Source organism: Pelecanus crispus, chromosome 6, assembly GCF_030463565.1.
Source record: "Pelecanus crispus isolate bPelCri1 chromosome 6, bPelCri1.pri, whole genome shotgun sequence".
In the NCBI taxonomy this organism is placed as follows: domain Eukaryota; kingdom Metazoa; phylum Chordata; class Aves; order Pelecaniformes; family Pelecanidae; genus Pelecanus; species Pelecanus crispus.
The window spans coordinates 32,071,337-32,091,458 of NC_134648.1; the positions used below are offsets into that span (position 1 = coordinate 32,071,337).

Below are 20,122 nucleotides of genomic sequence, written 5' to 3' on the forward strand. Positions count from 1 at the left end.
GCTGAATCAATGGTTTAGGTCTGGCTGAGATGACTGTGAGGCCTAAAAGAAGCTTTGGCTTTGGTCCTGAGAGCACCCAGCCCTTCTCTGCATTATTGTGCAGACTGCTACTCAACACAAAGCTAGATCCTGTAGCAATAGGTCTACAGGTTTTTATTAATGTTCCCTATGAGCACTCATTTCTTTCCTAGCATAAGTCAGCCATAGATTGTACATGAAACTTTACACTGTTTCCAGGAAGATGGGAATTGAACACAAACACTACATCTTGACACTCAGCTGTGGAGAAAGCAGAGAATAATTATGTCTCAGGTACCTCATCATCCTGCAAGTCTTCCTCCAGCTGGAGAATGTCCTTCAGAGCGGCTGCAACCACCTTCTTCCTCTTGCGAATGAAATCCTGTTCCTGGGCACACAGGTCAAACCCCAGGCGCACATCTAGGTCTTCCTGGCTGGAACAGAGGATCAGGTATCTCACATCACATTTATAGTCTAATTCAGCATTTTAATTGCTTCTACTTCATAAATAGACATGCCTTCACCACCAGGACTATATAAAGCAAAGCAGGAAGAGATGAAATGTTTTAATTTGTTCCTGGAAAACAACAGTACATCTTCGTTTAGACTGAGAGGGTTTCTTTTTTTTTCCTCCTTGCTGAAGATGCCTGAAATTAAATATAGCTACAAGTAACAGAATTGTTCCCTTTCAGACATAAAGCTAAAAGCCTGCAGAGGGCAGTGTTTTAAAGGTGGCTTTTAAACGCACCTTCAAAAGTTGTGCAAACTTTCACCCATACCTGCGAATCGTGGACTGGAGTTGTGGACTTTTGTGTTTGGATTTTTTTTTTTTTGGGGGGGGGGTGTATATAGTCATTTATGGATATTTATAAGCACTATAGCTGCAGTTTGGAAGCTGCTGTGAAAATCTTTCCTAGGTGTGTTAAGGAAGAAGTTTTTAAATGACAGCTGTAAACTGTATGTCTATTTCATAGCCTATTTACTGAAAATAAACAGCAAGATAGAAGATGCACCTCTTTTGTAAGGGAAGAGAACTTCCTACATAATGTAACATATTCATCTTATCAATTTTACTAAGGCCTTAACCGTATCTCAAAATACACAATGTGTTTCTTTGGTTTAGAAATAAGCAATCACTTGACAGAATTAATTTGCATTTATCTTTTTGAGTAGACATTAAAAAATAAATGCAGGTACATTTTTTATTTCAACTTTTTTCATATCCCAGAGTGACCAGGCACTCTGACTTTGGTCTTTTATTTTTTTTCTCTGACCTCAGGAAACAAAAAGGTTTCTTTCAAATACTTCTGAAATGCTGCTTTTATTGAAAATCTGCATTTGGCAATAATTTGTAGAGATATCAAAAAGTGTCTACTGTGGCCCTTAGCACGTAATTTTGATTGCAGCAAAATATCAATAGAAAATTGGTGTGTTCTTTATAAAACCTTTTCTTAACTCCCTGTATAGTCCCATTATAAAAAACTCACGGCCACTGAAAATCTCTGTATCATGTACTGAGTCCATTTTATTTTATAGTCTAAAATGAGGATGAACCAGCATTCAGGATGCAGGTAGTTACAAAGGGATTGGAACTTGATTGACAACTATCCAAATTCAAAGAACCAAGGGGAAAAACACAGAAGGAAGATAAATAAGATATCTTACCATTTTTTCACCTTAAAGTGCAAACCAAATTTTCTGTGCTGAAAATTAAAAAGGTAAAATTATGAATATTGATATTTTGTTTAAAACAGTCCTTTTCCCTGACTCAGAATGAGGCATAGCTCTTTTGGGTCACCATTACATCTGCAAAGCTCTGAAGTTCACTAAACAGAGATTGGGAGATAGAGTCTCCTCTCAGTGTTTCATTAGTACCCAGTGCACTGATTTAATAAATTAAGACTTTGGTATTATCTTCTATAGTCTGCATCTTCTCTGTTGTGAAACTCAGGTGTAGCTTGCGCTGGTACTTCTTAGCTACAAAAATAAATAGCAGAAGAGCTGCAGTGCTACACCTCACCTCCCTGGAAGGGTCCCCCGATAAACACAGGTCTTGAAACTAAAGTCTCTCACACAACAACGTGAAGATACAAGGGGAAGCCAAAGAGGCTGAGCACCCCATAAGTGTAGCACAGGTTTGCCTCCCACGGCAATGTGCCAGGCTGCAACCTCACCCCTCTGTCCCAGTGTCACCCAGTGACCTCCAGCCTGGCTGAGTACATGGACAACAGAAGAAGCATGAGCAACAGCTTGGACATTTTTCTTCTTCCTCCTTCTCCCCTGGATTTCCCATTTTATTTTGCTCTGAATAATTTGCTTCATTATGCATCGCCCTAGATTTGTAAGAGGTTAGAAAACAATGGGCCCTGTGTAAAGAGAGGTGGCCTTCCATTTCTGCTTCTTGGGAACCAGCAACAATTTGTAAAAGCTTGCAAAAGATTCCCCATGGCCAGCGGACACTTACCTGGCTGACTACTTCCTGCTTGGAGGGGAGCGACTTCAGAGGGAGAGTCAGGGGGACGCCTCTGCTCCTTCTTGCTCCGCATGACACACAAGCACACTGAAAAGGAGCACATTTTTGGTTAAGAACAGAAATGTTCTCCTCTTGCTGCCTACTCACATGTAAAGGTCAGATCATAGGACTGTCTTTGTTGTCTGCTATGTTCTGGGGTAACGTACAAAGGTAGGAAGCCTCCTCTTCTTTGTGAGTACAACATCCAGGGAGGGTTGCTTGTATTTGGCATAGTGGAAGAAAGTGGCATCTGGGAGAAGGGACTGGGAGTCACAGCCCACTGAAACTCTCTGTGTGTCTTCAAAGGATCCTCTCACTGTAAATGTTAGCTCATTCTCTAAAACAATGAGATAAAATGCACACAAAAAGTTAATTCTAATTGCAAAAAACGATAGAAAGGGAAAAAAAAAGAAGCAAAAGGTAGCTTTAAAAAAAACCCCTTCTCCTCTTCCTTTGTATTTGGAAAGCTGTTTTCTGAAAGTGATCCAAGACCCAAATGTTACAGGTGGTTGTATCTTTATAATGGGCTGAACAAGAAGCTGGATGGGAGGAGTATGATGTGAATGGTACTGAATTTTGGACTGCTGCATTTCTATTGCATCATGACATAGTGGATGCAACCACGTACTTTGCATTGTAAATCATTCTCATCCCACGCCAAATAATGAGCAAAAGAAGCTCTCAGTCCCCTAAAATAAGATCTGACTCTGCAGCAGATGACCCTATTTATATGAAGAGATCAGCTAATCCTGCCAGTGTGTGTTATGCACGCTCTGAGATTGCCTACCAGATCCAGCCCCTCAGGGGATGTGGGCAGAGGAACTTCTAGATTCTGGATCTTGATCAGGGTCAGGCGGGAGCCAGCTGCTGAGCGGCTAACCCCTGCAAAAAATGAGGTGTTTCTGTGTGTATGCAGAAGTCGAACTGTCAGAGATCCTGAGGAAAGTTAAGGCCATGGACTATCATGCCTAAGGAAGTAAGCTTCTTCAGGGTTTAGCAATACTACAGCAGAGGTTTTCAGGATCTCAGCTTGGGGTTTAGATACCTTCTGTTCAAGCATCTGATGTTGTTTCTGGTCTGGCACAAGGCTCCCTGTGAAGTCAGAACCCTGAATCTACACCTGCTGCAGAACGGGTGGCGTTCCCTACTGCAAAGTTTTTACAAATCGCCTTAGATGTGGTCAACCAAAGCCTTAGTATTTGGATGATGCAATCTCTAGGCATTGTTAGAGAGAGTAAAATCACTAATATTCAGTTAAAGAATTAATAAGCTTACCTGAAAAATGCTTCTTTTTCATCCTGCTGTCCAAGTGAACTTCCAAGCAGGCTACTTCACGACACTAGAATAGACATGATCGGGACAGAGAATCAGATTACGCATCCAGCCATCTAACCACCAGTACTGACAGATGTTGGAAGGATCATTGTGGGAAGGGTCAATGCTTGAATGTGGGGGCCAACTGTGTTGGAAACTTCTGCCAGACCCAGTGAAAGTGAGAATTAACTTCATCATCACATGGGAAGATGGTGCTATGCTAAACAGATTACAGTTTTCAATGGATGCAGACAAAACAAGGGAAAAGGATAGCAGTCTGAAGAGTGCTCTAAGCTCATGCTGCCCTCCTCACAGATAAAGCTCCTCAGAGAAAAAGTATCACTAAAGAATGAAGACTTGAAATGTTTCCCTCACTGCCATCATAGTCAGCTGAGGTAAGGAATGATGTAGGAAAGGACACAAGAGAACAAAGCAAATAATATTTTACCACTATTGCACCATTTGTGATGATGGTTTCAGGAGGACCCCGTCTAGAAAACAAGAACAAATATGTATTTTATAAACAATATAATGGATACTGTCCTGAACATGACAGATTTTTCTCTCTTAATTTTTTTTTTATTTGCTCCTTCGTATTGTTTGTAGAGGTATGCTGCCTTTCCACTAGATGCCCCATAACTATCTAGCAGAAATGATTCAATTGCAATAAAGCACCTGGAAAGTGCTTGTAACAGCCTTGATAACACAGGTGTGTCACAGATTGGGTAGCAATATCCTCCTCAGCCATGAGCTGCCCAGAGAATCCTCTCCAGAAAATCTATAGACTTACTGCAGTGGGATTTACCAGCCCCAGAAAACCAACTCTGAACTATGTAAGTAATACATAAATTTTAAGAGAAAGTCACAGAATTAAAAATTCTGAACTCATTCTCCATATCATGGTATTTTTCTTTCTTACAGTGATTTGCTGATGCACACATTATGTTTGGAAAAAGGGTGAATCTGGCTATTAAGATGATACTGGCTGTACAGGTTTCCCTGTACTGATACACCACTCCAAGCTGCTGCTCCCTTAATAATGGGGTTTTACTCACATGCTCTCCAATACAAACTCAACTTCCAGCTCCTCCCTCCTCTGAAAAGAAAGAAAAAAAAATGTAGCAGTCTCAATTAACATGTGCAGAGGTTTGCAAAGTGACCTTCATTTTTGCAAGCACAGTTTCCTTTATGCTTTAATAAGTAACAATATTCTGTTTCGTGCTTGCTATTGTCAGCATTAGAGGACAGAAACAGCTTTTCCTTCCCCAAAGAAAAGATCTCAATTGTACTAGCAGAACAAAAGGTGTTTGGTGCTTACAAGTCTCCCTAGTAAACCTTTATTTTTCACACTTTCTTCCCTGCTAGCTTCCATGTGCTGAACAAGATATGCTAAGACTTAGTGTTTAGTAAAATATTGTGGGAACAGGCCATTTCCCTGTCCTTGTATTGTTTTTCTTTTTATAATCTTTGTGAGAATTAGATAAACTGTCATTTTCTGTCAGATTATTAAGAGTGCAAAGCTTCCCTGAAATTGCATCTGCTCGGGGCTTGAGAATTTGGCTGTAATCTGTGCCAGTGGAAACCGACAGGAATTTGAAAAGGCCATCTATTTTGTCACCGGTGTGCAATTTCCAAGATTTTAATCAATTTTGTTACATTTTTACCACCAAGCTGGTCCTGGTGGTAAAAGACAGAAGAGCCAGCACACCTCTTTAATCAGAGGGGAGAGAATGGAGGTCAAGACGTACTAAATGTCTGACCGAGCTCTTACCTGTGGATTTAGTGGGAATACCGTAAACACTCTTTCCCCAAGAGGAATTTTAGCTACATCAAAAAGCACAATTGCATGGTCATCATCATGAGTGATGTCATCATCAGAAACAGTAATTTCCAGAATATTCTGGGAAAAGAAATAAAAAATGTCCAATTTGTTAGCATGTACTCAAGAAGTACGACATTCTGCAGCTCTTCCAGGTTCAGTGCCTGCTTTACAGAGAGGAAATAGGAAAGTATTGATGAAAGAGTGTCACAAGGAAGAGTAAGAAAATGAGTGTAACCTCCTTTATAAGAAACAGCTTCTAGCTTCTAGTCTCATCAATAAAGGCCAAACTGAGATTTCTCTTGGGTCACCTTTTATGCTTTTAAGTAGCTCTCACCAAAAATGGAATCTTCTAGGAATGAATATGGGTAGCCAGAATTCCTATATTGCACCTTATCAACAGGGGCAATAGAGGTCACTTCATATCAATAACTACCTTTCTGTGTCCTTGGGCTTTCCACTTTCAGCCACCTGTTCATAGATATTTGAGTATAGTGTAATTATCAGCAGCAAACTGAGTAAAGATCTTAATCATACCAGAATTTAGCAGCTTCCTGGTATTGATATGCCATTATTTCATGTCCTCTCAGGGAAAGATGTGTTTTTCTGTTACAGTGTTGCTTTATATTTTAATTTCATAGTTTCTTTGTGTTGTCACTCTGTCATTGGTCCCATCAGCCTTCTCCAAGGAGGTCAGGCTCACATTACCAGTATATAAATAATGACTGTCTGTTAGGAGAGAAGTGGACTCCGGCAAAAGCCAAAATCATTTTGCTCCAGCTTGCTAGGGCAATTGTAAGTAAACTCAAGAAGGCATTAGGAGACATGACATCCTGTTTTAGGCTAAACCCAAAGAAGCTGCATAGAGATGAGATGAAGAAGATAGTTTTTGGTTTATGTACCTTGACTTGTCTCTGTATCCGGAAGTAGAAAGTTTCATTCCACCTGGGATTTCTGCAGTTTTTGATGGTTTTGGTGTGGAATTTTTCATCTGAAGCAGTTGGCAACCAGAGGCTCACGTAGCAATCAGATTGGCTTACTATAGAAACATAGGCACAAAATATCTGGCAGTGGAAACACAACACAAGAAGTGGAGGCATTGAAATGCTCTGTAGCTTGAACATCAATGAGAGATGGCCAGTTCTTTCTGATATACATCAGCCAAACCAGGAAGATAGAAATCACACAGCTGGATAAAATGTATTTGTTGTTCATCACAACGCTGTTTTTAATAAGCAGTGTATTCAAATAACTATGCACAATCCTACACATTTAAAAAAATTACAGTCCTAGCCAGTGGATAGCACAGTATGAATAGCCAGGAGTCTTATATTGCCCCTTAACAACATTGTGTCAGCTCTCGGCAAATTTGGAAGGAGGAGAAACTGCAACTGATGCATCAGAGAGTGAGCCTCAGACCCTGAGAGAGACTGGGTGTAAATTGTCTCTTTCGCACTTTAGTTTTAGGAGAAATATTAAAAGAATCAGGTTTGAGTCTGAGTCAGATAATAAATGTCTGGCTTACCTGGTTATTAACCATTCATGATGGAAAATTAATTATTCCAGCTACCTACAGCATTGTCTCCTTAGGTGGGGTAGGAAGGGAGTACAGTTGCTGCTTCAGGAGGTCAATAGGTAGCGTAAGCCTTTGCCTGGTGTTTGCTGATGCCTGAAAGACCTAGAAGCTATTTTCTACTCCACATCTCTTCCCAGGAAAAATGAAGTGGCAGAAAGGATTTGGATCTTGTGGATGAAGGAGTGAAGCCTGCACTTATTATAAGGGATCATCTCCCATAGATCATATACCAAGCAAACATCAAAGAGATTCTCAGACCTTGGACAGGAACTTTTCCAGAGGCAACTGGAAGGGCTGATCCATCCTCCTGTATAAACACAGGCTTTGGTGAGAAAAGAGAAGGGGAGAAGTCTGGTCCCATGGCAGTCAATAGAGATAACTACCTCATGAGCAGAGACACGAACACTTACTATCTGTAAGCATAGCGCAGGTGTTGAGTCAGTTCCTCAAGGTTAAAAGAGAGTTTGTCCTGACGTCTTTGCTCAGGATATCAGATATATTGTTTTGGGATATTTTGCCTAAATATAAGGTGTTGCCTGAAATCCAGAGGCCCTGTGACTGGGACATCCCTGGAAGATGATGCCTGTTGGGCAGGGAGATTTCCAGGTAACTGTTCATGCTGAATCTGAAGGACTTTCTTGACACTGCTGGGAGTTTTCCCTCATGAAGGATGTAGGTTGCCTTTCTGCCTTTGAAATTATTTCCACGGACAACATTTCAGTGTCTCAGATTTTTACATAATTGAAGTGACAGGATAATATATTGACTTTAGCAATTACCAGTTTAAGATTCGATCTACAACTTGTGGGAGGGCTGTGATTACCGAGCTGTCTGATAACTGAAATGTCTCCCCTCACCGTGCTGTCTGACAGCCTGCCGAACTGTGACATGCTCATCCTGATAAGTGGTATTGCTGGCTCTGATCTACAGAGTTTCTCAAGAGCACACAGGAAGCCTGTACAAAAGCCAAGAACCAAATGTGGCTTTAGGCCATCTAGACCATCCCTCCTCTCATTAATGCATTTGTCACTGCTGATCACGAGTGTTCTGAAAACATGAGTCTGGTGTCCCCAAAATTGCCAAAGTGGCTGAGATGGAATGTACTTCAGTAATGTTACACTGATCAGAGACATAATTTCTCTCCTTTTTGGTTTCTGGCCATCATAGGGTGCAGGAAAGACACATTCCTATATTTTTGCTGTAGTTGCAAAGGCCAATCCTTTTCCTTTCTTCTTAATGAAAACTGAGATGCTCTATCCGTTTTTAAATTCCAGCTTTCAACCACACAATGTATAAAACAAGAGTCGCGATAGAACTGAGAAAGCTGGAAGTGCTAAAATCCTGAGCCAAGCATGAATGAACAGCCACAGCATTTATGAATGTCTTTTGTTACTGTTTTATCTGGAATTTACTGATTTTCCAGAGTGGTTTTTTTGACAAAACATTTTCATGAAGCTACTTTCTAAAATTATTTTTCCATATGTGTGTTGCTTTCATAAATATTTACTTAAAATAAGTTATTGACAATTCTTTGTCAAGCTGATGAAGTACAGGCTAGATAAATGGACAGTGAAATACAATCATAGAATCATTTAGGTTGGAAAAGACCTTTAAGATCATCCAGTCCAACCACTAACCTAACACTACCAAGTCCACCACTAAACCAATTACGGGAAGAGTAATAATTAATTTCATGTTTCCTGGCTTCGTGGCTGGGTTATTTTTAATGAAAGTAAAACTAGGAATCATTAAGGTTGGAAAGGACCTCTAAGATCATCAGTCCAACCATCAACCCAACACCACCATGTCCACTAAACCATGTCCCAAAGTGCCACACCTACCCGTTTTTTGAACACCTCCAGGGATGGTGACTCCACCACCTCTCTGGGCAGCCTGTTCCAATGCTTGACTACCCTTTCTGTGAAGAAATTTTTCCTAATATCCAATCTAAATCTCCCCTGGCACAGCTTGAGGCCATTTCCTCTCATGCTATTGCTAACTACCTGAGAGAAGAGACCAACACCCACCTCACTACAGCCTCCTTTCAGGTAGTTGTAGAGAGCGATAAGGTCTCCCCTCGGCCTCCTCTTCTCCAGACTAAACAACCCCAGTTCCCTCAGCCACTCGTCATAAGACTTGTTCTCCAGACCCTTCACCAGCTTTGTTGCCCTTCTCTGGACACTCTCCAGCAACAAAATGTCCTTCTTGTACTGAGGGGCCCAAAACTGGACACAGTATTCCAGGTGTGGCCTCACCTGTGCCGAGTACAGGGGGACAATCACTTCCCTGCTCCTGCTGGCCACACTATTCCTGATACAAGCCAGGATACTGTTGGCCTTCTTGGCCACCTCAGCACACTGCTGGCTCATGTTCAGCCAGCTGTCAACCAACACCCCCAGGTCCTTTTTGTCTGGGCAGCTTTCCAGCCACTCTTCCCCAAGCCTGTAGCATTGCATGGGGTTGTTGTGACCGAAGTGCAGGACCTGGCACTTGGCCTTGTTGAATCTCATACAGTTGTGAGTTGGATTAAAAACTGGCTGAACTGTCAGGTTCAAAGGATTGTGATCAGCAGCACAAAGTCCAGCGGGAGGCCAGTCACTAGTCGTGTACCCCAGGGCCTGATACGGGGCCAATGCTGTTTAACATCTTTAGTAACAATGTGGGTGATAGGACAAGAGTGCACCTTCAGCAAGTTTCTAGGTGGTAAAAAACTGGGAGGAGTGTTTGACACACCAGATGGCTGTGCTGCCATTCAGAGGCACCTGGGCAGGCTGGAGAACTGGGCCAACATGAACTTCATGAAGTTCAGCAAGGGAAATGCAAAGTCCTGCACACGAGTAGGAATAACCCCATGCACAAGGACAGGCTGGGGGCTGACTGGCTGGAAAGCAGCTCTGCAGAGAAGGATCTGTGCATTTTGGTGGACACCAGGTTGAACATGAGCCAGCAATGTGCCCTTGTGGCAAGCAAGGCCAACAGCCTCCTGGGCTGCATTAGGAGGAGTGTTGCCAGCAGGTGGAGGGTAATTCTTCCTCTCTACTCAGGACTGGCAAGGCCACAATTCTGGGTTCCCCAGTACAAGAGAGGTAAGGACATACTGAAGTGAGTCTAGCAAAAGTCCACAAAGAAGGTGGTGGGATTGGAGCATCTGCCATATGGGGAGAGACTGAAAGAGCTGGGACTCCTCAGCCTGGAGCAAAGAGCTGGGACTCCTCAGCCTGGAGCAGAGAAGGCTCAGGGAGATCTTATCAATGTATGTAAATACGTGATTTGGGGCAGGGCGGGGAGGGAGGAGAAATAAAGAAATCAGAGTCAGACTCTTCTCAGTGGTGCCCAGTGAAAGATAAGAGGCACAGGACACAAACCAAAATACAGGAAATCCCATTTAAACATAAGAAAAAACTTTTTTTACCATGAGGGTGGTCAAACACTGCCACAGGTTGCCCACAGAGGTTGTGAAGTCTCTTTCCTTGGAGATGTTCAAAACCTGACTGGACATGGCTCCGAGCAACCTGCTGTAACTGACTGTGCTTTGAGCAGGGGGCTGGACTAGGCAATCACCAGAGATGCCTTCACACCTCAGCCACTCTGTGTGATTCTGCAATATCAAAGCTAGTTGGTCACAGACAAGTTACATATAATTGTTAGTAACTACTGAGTGCAATTTTGACCTTGAAGGTAAGGCGAGTTGAAACCACTAGGGCAAAGCACTTCCCCTTCCCATGGAGAAAGGGAACTATGCCGTATGTGGTTTTGCCACAATTCATCTACAGTCCCTACTGATAGGGAGAGGTTATTGTTTCCCATAAAATACCTGTGATTTTCTATATTTTCTTTGAATTGTACAGACAGTATCAGCTATTGCCCATGCTGTGACTCTAACTGAACTCAAGTATTTCTGTAGAAGTGGCAGTTCATTTGAAGCTAGGCTAAGCTGTGAGACAAACAGTGGGACAAATCAAAAATAAAAGGATAGTTGGATGTCTGATGAATACTGTGAAGACAATGATACCCTTATTACATGGGAGCACTAGAAATGACTAGCCAACATTTTTTGCTCTCTCTTATCCCTGAAAAAAGTGTACAAAAGAACTACTGAAAATCTTCCAGTTTATTCATTGCAACCGGGGAGCTAATACAAAAAACTGTATTTGCATTTTCTTCATGCTCTAATTTTAATGCAATTGCTGGGTATCATTAACAATTTCATGCCATGCCAGGCCCTTACCTCAGTGCACATGTTGCAACTCCATTCCCTGATGACGTAATGTCACCCCATATGGATGCTGAGACATCGGAATTCAGTCTCTTTGGAAGTCAGCACTAAATGACCCTGACATCCTTTCCCAATTTTTAACAACTTCTGATTCAATTGCATTTGTGTGTTAGTGGGACTATTTCTCATCTCTGCCTTCAAGCTAAAGATGGGCTAACAATTCAGGACTGAACCTAGAAGTTAAGAACTGCAGCCAGCTGTTTGCTGCTCTGTGAGAGTACAGTCCTGTGACATGTTCCTAAAATGAACCATCACGTGCTAAAATCATTCATCTCCCTCACAAGTAAGAAGAAAATTACAGCACTGAAAACCAAAGCATATAAGAAAAACTAGTCTCGTAAGAACAATGAATGTAAACTATAAAATCCCATCTGTCCTGTTACTGCATTTCATAATGCCAAAAAGAAGAAATAATTTTCTCCTAGTGAATTCCTCTCCACCTGCACAGACAGGTTCCCCTTGAATCTGAGTTTACTACAGTTCACCTAAAAGGAGGAGGAGAACCGCTCCCATTTCTCAATCATTGGACATGGTCTCCAGGGACATTTTTCCTTACCAGCATAGTATGATGCAATCAATATTAAGAAGTTACCTGTAACTGCTGTCTATCTGAGAGCTGATTTGAACTGAACTCCGTCCTCTAAAGTATCCAGATGCAACGCACTTTTGTAAGTGTAATATTACTCTCTGTAGCTTGCTTGTGGAAATAACAAAGGCTCATAGATCTGCTGTGCTTAGTCAGTGACGTCTTTCACCAGGAATGGACAGAGTCCCGTGTGAATGAGCCCTCCACCCTGTCCAGCCATTTCGGTCGAGTGGCAAAGTAGGATTTGTTCCTGGAGCACAGACTCAGTGGGTGCAGTACCTGCTGCAGCCACAGATCAAAGCTTTCGCACCCTGGGTTGCCTTTGCCTTCTACGCCAACAGCACCACTTGCATTCTTGGGGTAGGACCATGAGTATCACCTGCACTAGGTGTATTCTCCCTAATTTGCTTGCATTTCTTTTTCCATAGCAAAAATAACCCCTGATGTCTTTGGAAAACCACTCTGATTTGCAGACTCCAGGTGTATCACCCCAGAACTGACTCATTTCTTCCAAACAGATAAAAGAGGAGCTTCCACAAAATAATTTCATAAGCTGGGAGAGGAGAAAGGCTCTGAGCTCCTCTTTTATAAATATGCAAGGTCTCTCTTCATCCAAAGCTGAAAAACAAAAGGAAGATCTGAAAACAAAAGGAAGGGTAAAGGGAGCAGTGTGATTGTTCTGACCTCCCAGCTGAGACCAATGGGTTTCCTTCCACAGCTGAGACAGCTTCCACATGCACCTGATTTCTACAGTTAGAAAATATACCTGATAATCACAGTCACATTTCAACCCCCCCCAAGATTTCACCTTGTCCTACCTCAGCTCTGATAGCTGCATCACAGGGAACAGCCTACCCACAGCCTCTTGAATTGTCAGGACAACACCCAGCAGAGAAGTTTCTGTCTCCAGGAACAAATCAACTGACAGTCTGAAACTCAGTCCAAGTAATTTCTTACTGGGACACACAGCTCAAATTTGCCTCTGCAGTCCAGGCAGAGTGTTGCAAACACCCAGCACCAGTGAGGCTGAGTATGCCAAGCCAGACCTTACACCCCTCCTCTTCACCCCTGCTGAGTTAATGAGCCTGAACATGCTCTCCAGCAGCAACGGTTAGCTCTTAGTATGTGGTATCAGCTGGTACCCACATAGGCTGCCATGGTTTCAGAGAGCAGCCTGTCACAGAGACCCCTTTACTCAGGTCTTCAGGATTATGTGAGATCTAGTGGAGTCCAAGAGAGCCGCTCTTTCACGTTGTACTAAACTGTAGCAGGGAGGGTCACACTGCTGCAGGTCTGCTTCACCAGCGTTGCCCAAGGACCTGGGAGAGGTCTGCTTCCACTCATGGTGCCTCAGGGCAGTTCCCCTTGTGCCAGACGAGGCAGATTCCCTCACTGATCGTCTGTTTTTTCCATGGGAGTGGGGCAAGGGGGTCAGCTCTGGCCGTGGGCTTTAGGGGCTGCTGTAAACCAGCAAGTAAACACTAATGACAGTGTAGGTGGGCCAGGCTGGGAGCTTGATGTAGCTCTGTGTGGCCACCCAGTAACTCGTTTATTTAAGGAGAGCAGCTGGAAAGTGTTGGAGAGCCTGTGCCACCATGGCCCTCCTCTCCCATCGCCTGTCTCCTTTCTCACTTTCTCATCCTTTTGGGAAAGAGTCACTGGAAAAGGCATTAGTAGTGAGGAAAGGAGCTAATACACCAGTTCCCTCCCACCTCACCCTGGCCAGATATTCATCCTACATGTGGGGAATTCTCTAGGAGAATTGATGCCATTTATAGAGTCAGGAAACTTGAACTTTTGTAAAAGCCTCTGGCACTAACTCCTTGCTGAGGAGGAACAAATGAACACACCAATGACAAAAAAGTCATTCTTTTATCCAAGGCTGTCTGCAGTCTCAGACTGAGGAGGGGAACACCGCTGCAAAGCGGATGCCAGACTGTAAGAGTCCTATAAACTGCACTGGAATTGCTTCCTTTCTAGCATGTCCACCACCTCCCCAGCCTAACTGTGTACGAGCATTAGAGCCTGGTGATGACACAGCACCTGCAGGGCAGCATGACGACCTTCTTTGCTATCTTATGATATTTCTTCTATTCTCTGCAACCCAGTATTACAGAACATGTGAACTGAACACTTCTCTACATTTGGTCCGAAAATCAACAATGGTGACATCCATGTTCTTGAAATACCAAAGTGAGTGGAATACAAAGAGGTGGTGAGAAATTTTCTTCGTAGAATATTGTTCCATCAGAAGATGAAGATAAAAGCAAATGGTAGTGTTTGGGGTGAAAATATTGTAGTCTCTGAATTATCCAGTGGAAGTCAAGTAGAGCTCACTTGGAGAAAACAAGAAGGTATCCTGCCATGTCCTTAGCCTTCCTCAAAGTCTGTCTGATGACTTGCTGCCTCATGGAAAGATGGACCTTTAGAGCTGCCTGTCTGCTAGTGAGGTGTCCAGTCCAAAGTAGTCTTCTGAAGCAAAACCTGTGGTGTTTCCAGGCCAAAGTAATCTGGAGCAGAGCTGCTGGTTTACTGGCAGTATGGGGCACCTCATCTTATTTCTTTGGAAAGGTTGTGCCTGTCATAGATGTTGCCCAAGTTTCTAACTTCAGGGAGTGTATCAAGACATTCTGAGAGTCCTTGACATGCAACGTCCAGCCATTTCCTCTGACAACTTTGGCAACTGCACCAAAACTACATTTTGCAGTACCATAGCTAAAGAATTGACTCTTGGTCTGTGCAAACAGCAATTGTAAATGACTTTTCACTTTGATGGATCCTCTAGCTGTACTAAAAATATTAAAAAGTGGGAGGACAGAGGAGTGAGGTAACAGGTTATGTGAAATGTTGGGCAGTGGAGAAGCTGTGGTGTTAGTGAACTTCAGCATGATCTCCCAAAAAGGAAAGAAAATGCACAGCAAAAGGAGGAAGAACAGTATGGTAATGGGATATGCAAAACTGTAGTTATTACTGACCTGCCAAGTTCATGAGGTACATGTAGGAATGGCAGGAGAAAATTCTCCAGAAAAAAACCTCTGTGGAAGTGGAACACCAGGTAAGGGCTGGCCAAATACCACACATTTTCAGAACACTTCGCATGTAAGCTGTAACGTACCATCTACTACAGTCCCCAAAAGATTTCTGTTATACATCTTTCAGTAGAGGGGAAGAATCAGAAACATCCATAACAACATGGCTGCTCAGGACACGTACGCTACACACCTCACTGAACTTCTGAGATGTGGCGGGGCTCTTCAGAGCAAAGAATTAAGAACAACTGGTGTGTAAAGATTTCAGCCCTATATTCTATGTATTTGTTATAGACATGCAATATAAACACCTGGGTGTTAAAACTGGTGTTAGGATATTTTCACACCTCTGAAATAGCCAACTTGTTTGTGCTTTGCTGACTGATGAAAGTCTTAAAGATTTAGTCAATACCCTAGCTGGCATCGACCTTTGCTGAATTCTTAAAAAAAAACCCCCAAAAAAACCAAAACCAAAACCAAAAAACCCCAAATCCAAACAACAAAAAAACTCTGAAATGGTAAACAGATATTCTGAGGCAGATATTGGCTTTGATTGTGATTTCTTAGCTGGTATGATTTCTGCATTTTGCATTTGTGCAGTGGCTAGCACAAACAGGGGCTGATCCAATACTTTTAGAACTGTATAATGTCAGTAAGAAAATCTGGTACTTACAAAAATCTGCCTGATGAGCATTTCTCAACTTTATGATTCTTACAGTGAGCAGGGAGTAAGGTGACATTTCTTCCTGCTGAAAAAAATAACAAAGGATATGTGCTTTAAAGTTTGGGATATGTCTATTTGTTGTAATGACAACCAAACACTGAAAGGAACCCAGGTTCTGCTGAAGCCATCACTCCCAGTTGACATCACAGCAAAGATACAATAGGCAACAAAATGCACTTTCTCCACAAACTTCATCAGCCCGTAAACTCTGCAGTCACCTAAGCATACAAACAGAAAGCAGGGAAGTAGAGGATGAATAGGAAAGTGGAGACAGGAGGTAAATAAACTGAGAAAGTTCAGTTAGCCAGCTACATTAAAACATACACATGGTCATCAGCATCCAATATGACAACACAAAATTCAGTGAATCACAAATCAAAAATGCTCCAATTTTGGTTGGAAAAAAAAAATGAGGGATCTTTTTAGGTTTTCTACTTTGTTTTTAAAAGAATGATTTTCATGATGGAGAGGTATCTAAGGATTAGTATTAGCACCTTAGGGAATGTCTTAGGCCACCAGGGCAATAGGCAGCTTTGGACAAACACTCCTAGCTTGCTTTGTGGGAACAGAAGTTTTCCTTACCAAATGCGGTTATCTGATTGATAGATGTGGAGTAGTATAACAAAGTACATGGTTTTGACTATAATCCATCTCAAAGGCTATTTCCAATTCCTTGTTGAAGATGCCAGCCCTTACTGACTGGGTCTGTAAAAGTTGTGCCAATCACATGTGCTTTAGGGTTTTTACATCTTCAGAGAACATGTCCATCAGGAGCAGCTAGAGTAACTAGGATAGCAGCAGAAACATGCAGAAAATGGCCAAATCTTACTATGGCTGCAGCACAGATGGCTCTCTGGATTCCCTTACTGTGGGAACAGTTGTGGAAAATTTGCCAAAAAAGCTGAAGTTTATAGAAAGGAAAGAGAGTTGCACCATGGTCGTACATAAGAGACTGAATGAAAAGGGTGAATCAGCACTGGGGATGGCTACCTGTATCATAGTTTAGGATCAGAAGCAGAAGAAAAGAGGAATTTCAGACTATATTGAGTAATAAATTCCCAAGCTGATGTATGATTATAATAGGAATAGGTCTTGTTAGGTAGTTGGGGTAATACAGTAAGACTGCAGTGAATGCCAGAGGACGAGAGTCTGCACAGGAAAGAAAATGCTCTTTCAAAGTCTGTAAAATCCTGAGGGCTGACTGCATACAAAGATGTTATCAGCAGATTCTGAATTCTTATTTCCAATAAGAGAGGAAGAGATAAATAGTATAACATCTATATTAAAAAGTGACCTTGAGAGAGTCAGGTTATGGAATAATAATGATTTTTAAGGACTTCTGAGTAAAACATCAATAAAACCAAAAAATTGTAGCATTAAAATGAGGTAGATTTGGGAATAGGGAAGTGTTAGTTTGCAGTTCTAATAGCAAGGGTCTGTGGAAGTTATAAAATGACCAAACTAATTATGATGACACTTGTAGATTTGCAGAAAGATAATCAGCCAAATAATACTGAAGGCAGAGTATGTATCAGGGTCAAGCAATAGGTGGCCGCTTCAGTGATGTGGAGGCCTGATGATAATCACTGATATCCAGGAAGAGCTTAAGGAGGAGTTGAGATAATGGCAGAAGGCAAATAGATCAATAATTCTTAGTAAAGTCACCTCATGAAACAACAACAACAGGCGGCCAAAGTAAGAAGCTATTGTGAAAACTAATGACCAAAATTTGAAAAGATCATCTGAAGGAAAAATGGAGGAGTGCTGGTGGAAGATGATTAAATAATTAGGAGATGTTATCTATTTTCTGAGAAACTTCAATTAAAATAACGGGAAGAAACTCTCGAGTGAAATAAGAGAAAGCACATTCACAGGTGCTGCTACTGTGACAAAAGTCAAAGACCGCTAAAAGGTCAAAGTATAAGAAATCAGTGAGACAAGACAGTACATCAGCTGAAGTGTGTAAAGCATTGGACCACAGGGAATTCATCATGACAAAATTTAGCTTAACCTCCCAAATCATTTCTATCTCTATGAGGATGAAAGGCATGAAGGTCATAGAAAGAATTTGCAAAAAATCACAGTAATTCTCAAGCTATGAAGTTATCCAATAAAATGGCAAGAATGAATTTTTAAGAAAATGCTGGGTAATTTAAAGGCATATTAAATAAAAGTTAACCAGTACCTAAAATAACCGGAAAGCTTTGCCCACGAGCTCAAGCTTATTAGCAGGAATTCTAATGTCAGAATGTTTCCATAATTTGGCCAGTTAAAATGCTAATTCTTTTTGCTGTGAGGTACAGAAGCAGCACACCCAAAACAAGAGGGCTATTAAGTGCTGAACAAATGCATTCTCTTTATCAGGCTATAAGGAGTAGAAGAGCTTGGCTTCTGGGTGGGTGTATTCCAAAACTAAATAAGGCAATTAATCACTGTTGCTTAAAGTCATATGTAGGGCACAGGATATTTTGTAGGGCTGTTTGTTTTAAACAAGGGAGGTAAGATCTCAGTATGCCTGAGAAATCTGACTCCTGCGAGACAGCAAGATACAGGCTATGTCAGCCAGAGCACACCCAGCGTTCAGCCATGGAACAAAGACCACAAGAGAGAGAATGGAAAATGAGACTCAAAGAATTAACAACAGAGGAAACAGCTAGTGATGTGAACCTCAGAGATGCATTCAATAAGTGTGTTTGGTGGCAGAGAACACGCAGCCAGGCAAATCATGGATGAGCTTCCCTCAGCCGGAGCCTTCATTGGGTCAGCATGGTTCATTAGCAAAATCCCTTCTGCTATTAGCCTGCCCCCAAGAACAATGATTACTTTAGATTTGAAGGAATAATGAAAATGCTAGTTTTATCTCCATATTCTCAATATTTTTACCAGTTAGAAAAGGGTTTTCACAGCACTTAGAACCAGTCTGTACTCTGAACCCCTCTTGCTTTCTCTCAGTATAACACTCAGATAGCCATATCACCCAAATCAAAGTCCTTCAGAAGAACCCAATCTGTTCTAGAAAACATTTTCATCCCCTCCTTAGGGCAAAGGAGGAACAATATTCAGTGATCATCATCATCATAGTAATTTGAGACACCAATGCCTTTGAAGAGAACTGTTAACTTAAGAGAACTAATAACTATAAAGCAAATCTCTGAAACAAATGAAAAGGAGACTTACCCTCCTTAGAGAAGGCTGTTAAGGAAAAATTACTTCATATAATACTTTTCTGATGGCCAAATGCCAGACATGAAAACTACTCCAGAAAATTCAAAGAGCAAAATAACATCTTCTTATAACTGAAGCTCAAGTTCCTGGTGCCATCAGTGGAAGTCATGCAACTAATCGTCTTTTCCCTCTAGTCATCATATCATTGCAATAATACATTGAACAATGCTAATAAACTAAAAAGCAAGTGTGTTGCTGCTGCTGATTATCATTGGTGCTACATTAAAAAATGGTCAGTTCAGGGAGTTGGTAATGTAATCAACTATCCATGAGTGACTAATTATCATAAACAGCCATTTTCAGCACAAAATTTGCATTCTATATTAAGCAGTCAGGAACAATTTCTGACACCTAGAATAAAGAAAGTATTACCAAAATGTGAGAATCCACAGTATGCAGGTGAGCAAACCCTCTTGCAGTCCCCTCTAACAAAGATAAATCTGTGCACCCTGAACCTCTGAACTTATCCTTGCAATGACAGTGATGGTCAGACTGAGCAGCCTTCCATAAAGGCTCATTGTTACACCTGCAAAAGGTAACCTTGCATGACACGCTTCAATCACAGATACTTTTTTAAAGAGGGAAGGGTGACAGGGCCCTTGGTAATGTCATGGTTTTTTCTATTTTTGTGCAAATGGTTAAGGAATGTGCATAATTTTATGTGTATCACTTACATAAATCAAAAACCGATTAAAATTCTCCTAGTTCTTCTCTGGTTTCTGATTTCATGTCCAGCAGAATACTTTGGTGAGCATCCCTGCCCTATGTTAATGCTACTAATCTTGAGCTGAGATTATGCTTCCTAGTTTCTTGCTCTGCGTACTGTATATAAGTTTTCAGCACATTCACAGATGATGAGCCAACAACTATTTTTTAAGCTGATAATTTGCCAGGGAAAATGCCATTGTTTTTTTCATTTTTGGAAATAACAAAATATTCTGTATAAGACAATGCACTAACAAATAATATCCAGTGGTAAATATTCTAGATTTACTGTAATTATGGGCTACGTTACTTACAACTATTTATGATCTTCCTTTAGT

At 41.6% G+C, this 20,122-nt stretch overlaps 1 protein-coding gene across 1 annotated transcript in view; it reads right to left on the bottom strand.

Moving 5' to 3' along the window:
- Window positions 1–20,122, bottom strand: part of LOC104032095 (cytosolic phospholipase A2 epsilon-like) — a 42,688-nt gene that overhangs the window by 13,931 nt on the left and 8,635 nt on the right. Inside the window, exons 4-13 of the mRNA XM_075713025.1 lie at window positions 15,804–15,879; window positions 6,566–6,702; window positions 5,616–5,744; window positions 4,900–4,940; window positions 4,293–4,335; window positions 3,806–3,869; window positions 2,698–2,867; window positions 2,483–2,578; window positions 1,684–1,721; window positions 317–452 (exon numbers count right to left, since the gene is read on the bottom strand). Of these exons, the coding sequence (XP_075569140.1) occupies window positions 317–452; window positions 1,684–1,721; window positions 2,483–2,578; window positions 2,698–2,867; window positions 3,806–3,869; window positions 4,293–4,335; window positions 4,900–4,940; window positions 5,616–5,744; window positions 6,566–6,702; window positions 15,804–15,879 (930 nt within the window). The remainder of the gene's footprint in view (window positions 1–316; window positions 453–1,683; window positions 1,722–2,482; window positions 2,579–2,697; window positions 2,868–3,805; window positions 3,870–4,292; window positions 4,336–4,899; window positions 4,941–5,615; window positions 5,745–6,565; window positions 6,703–15,803; window positions 15,880–20,122) is intronic.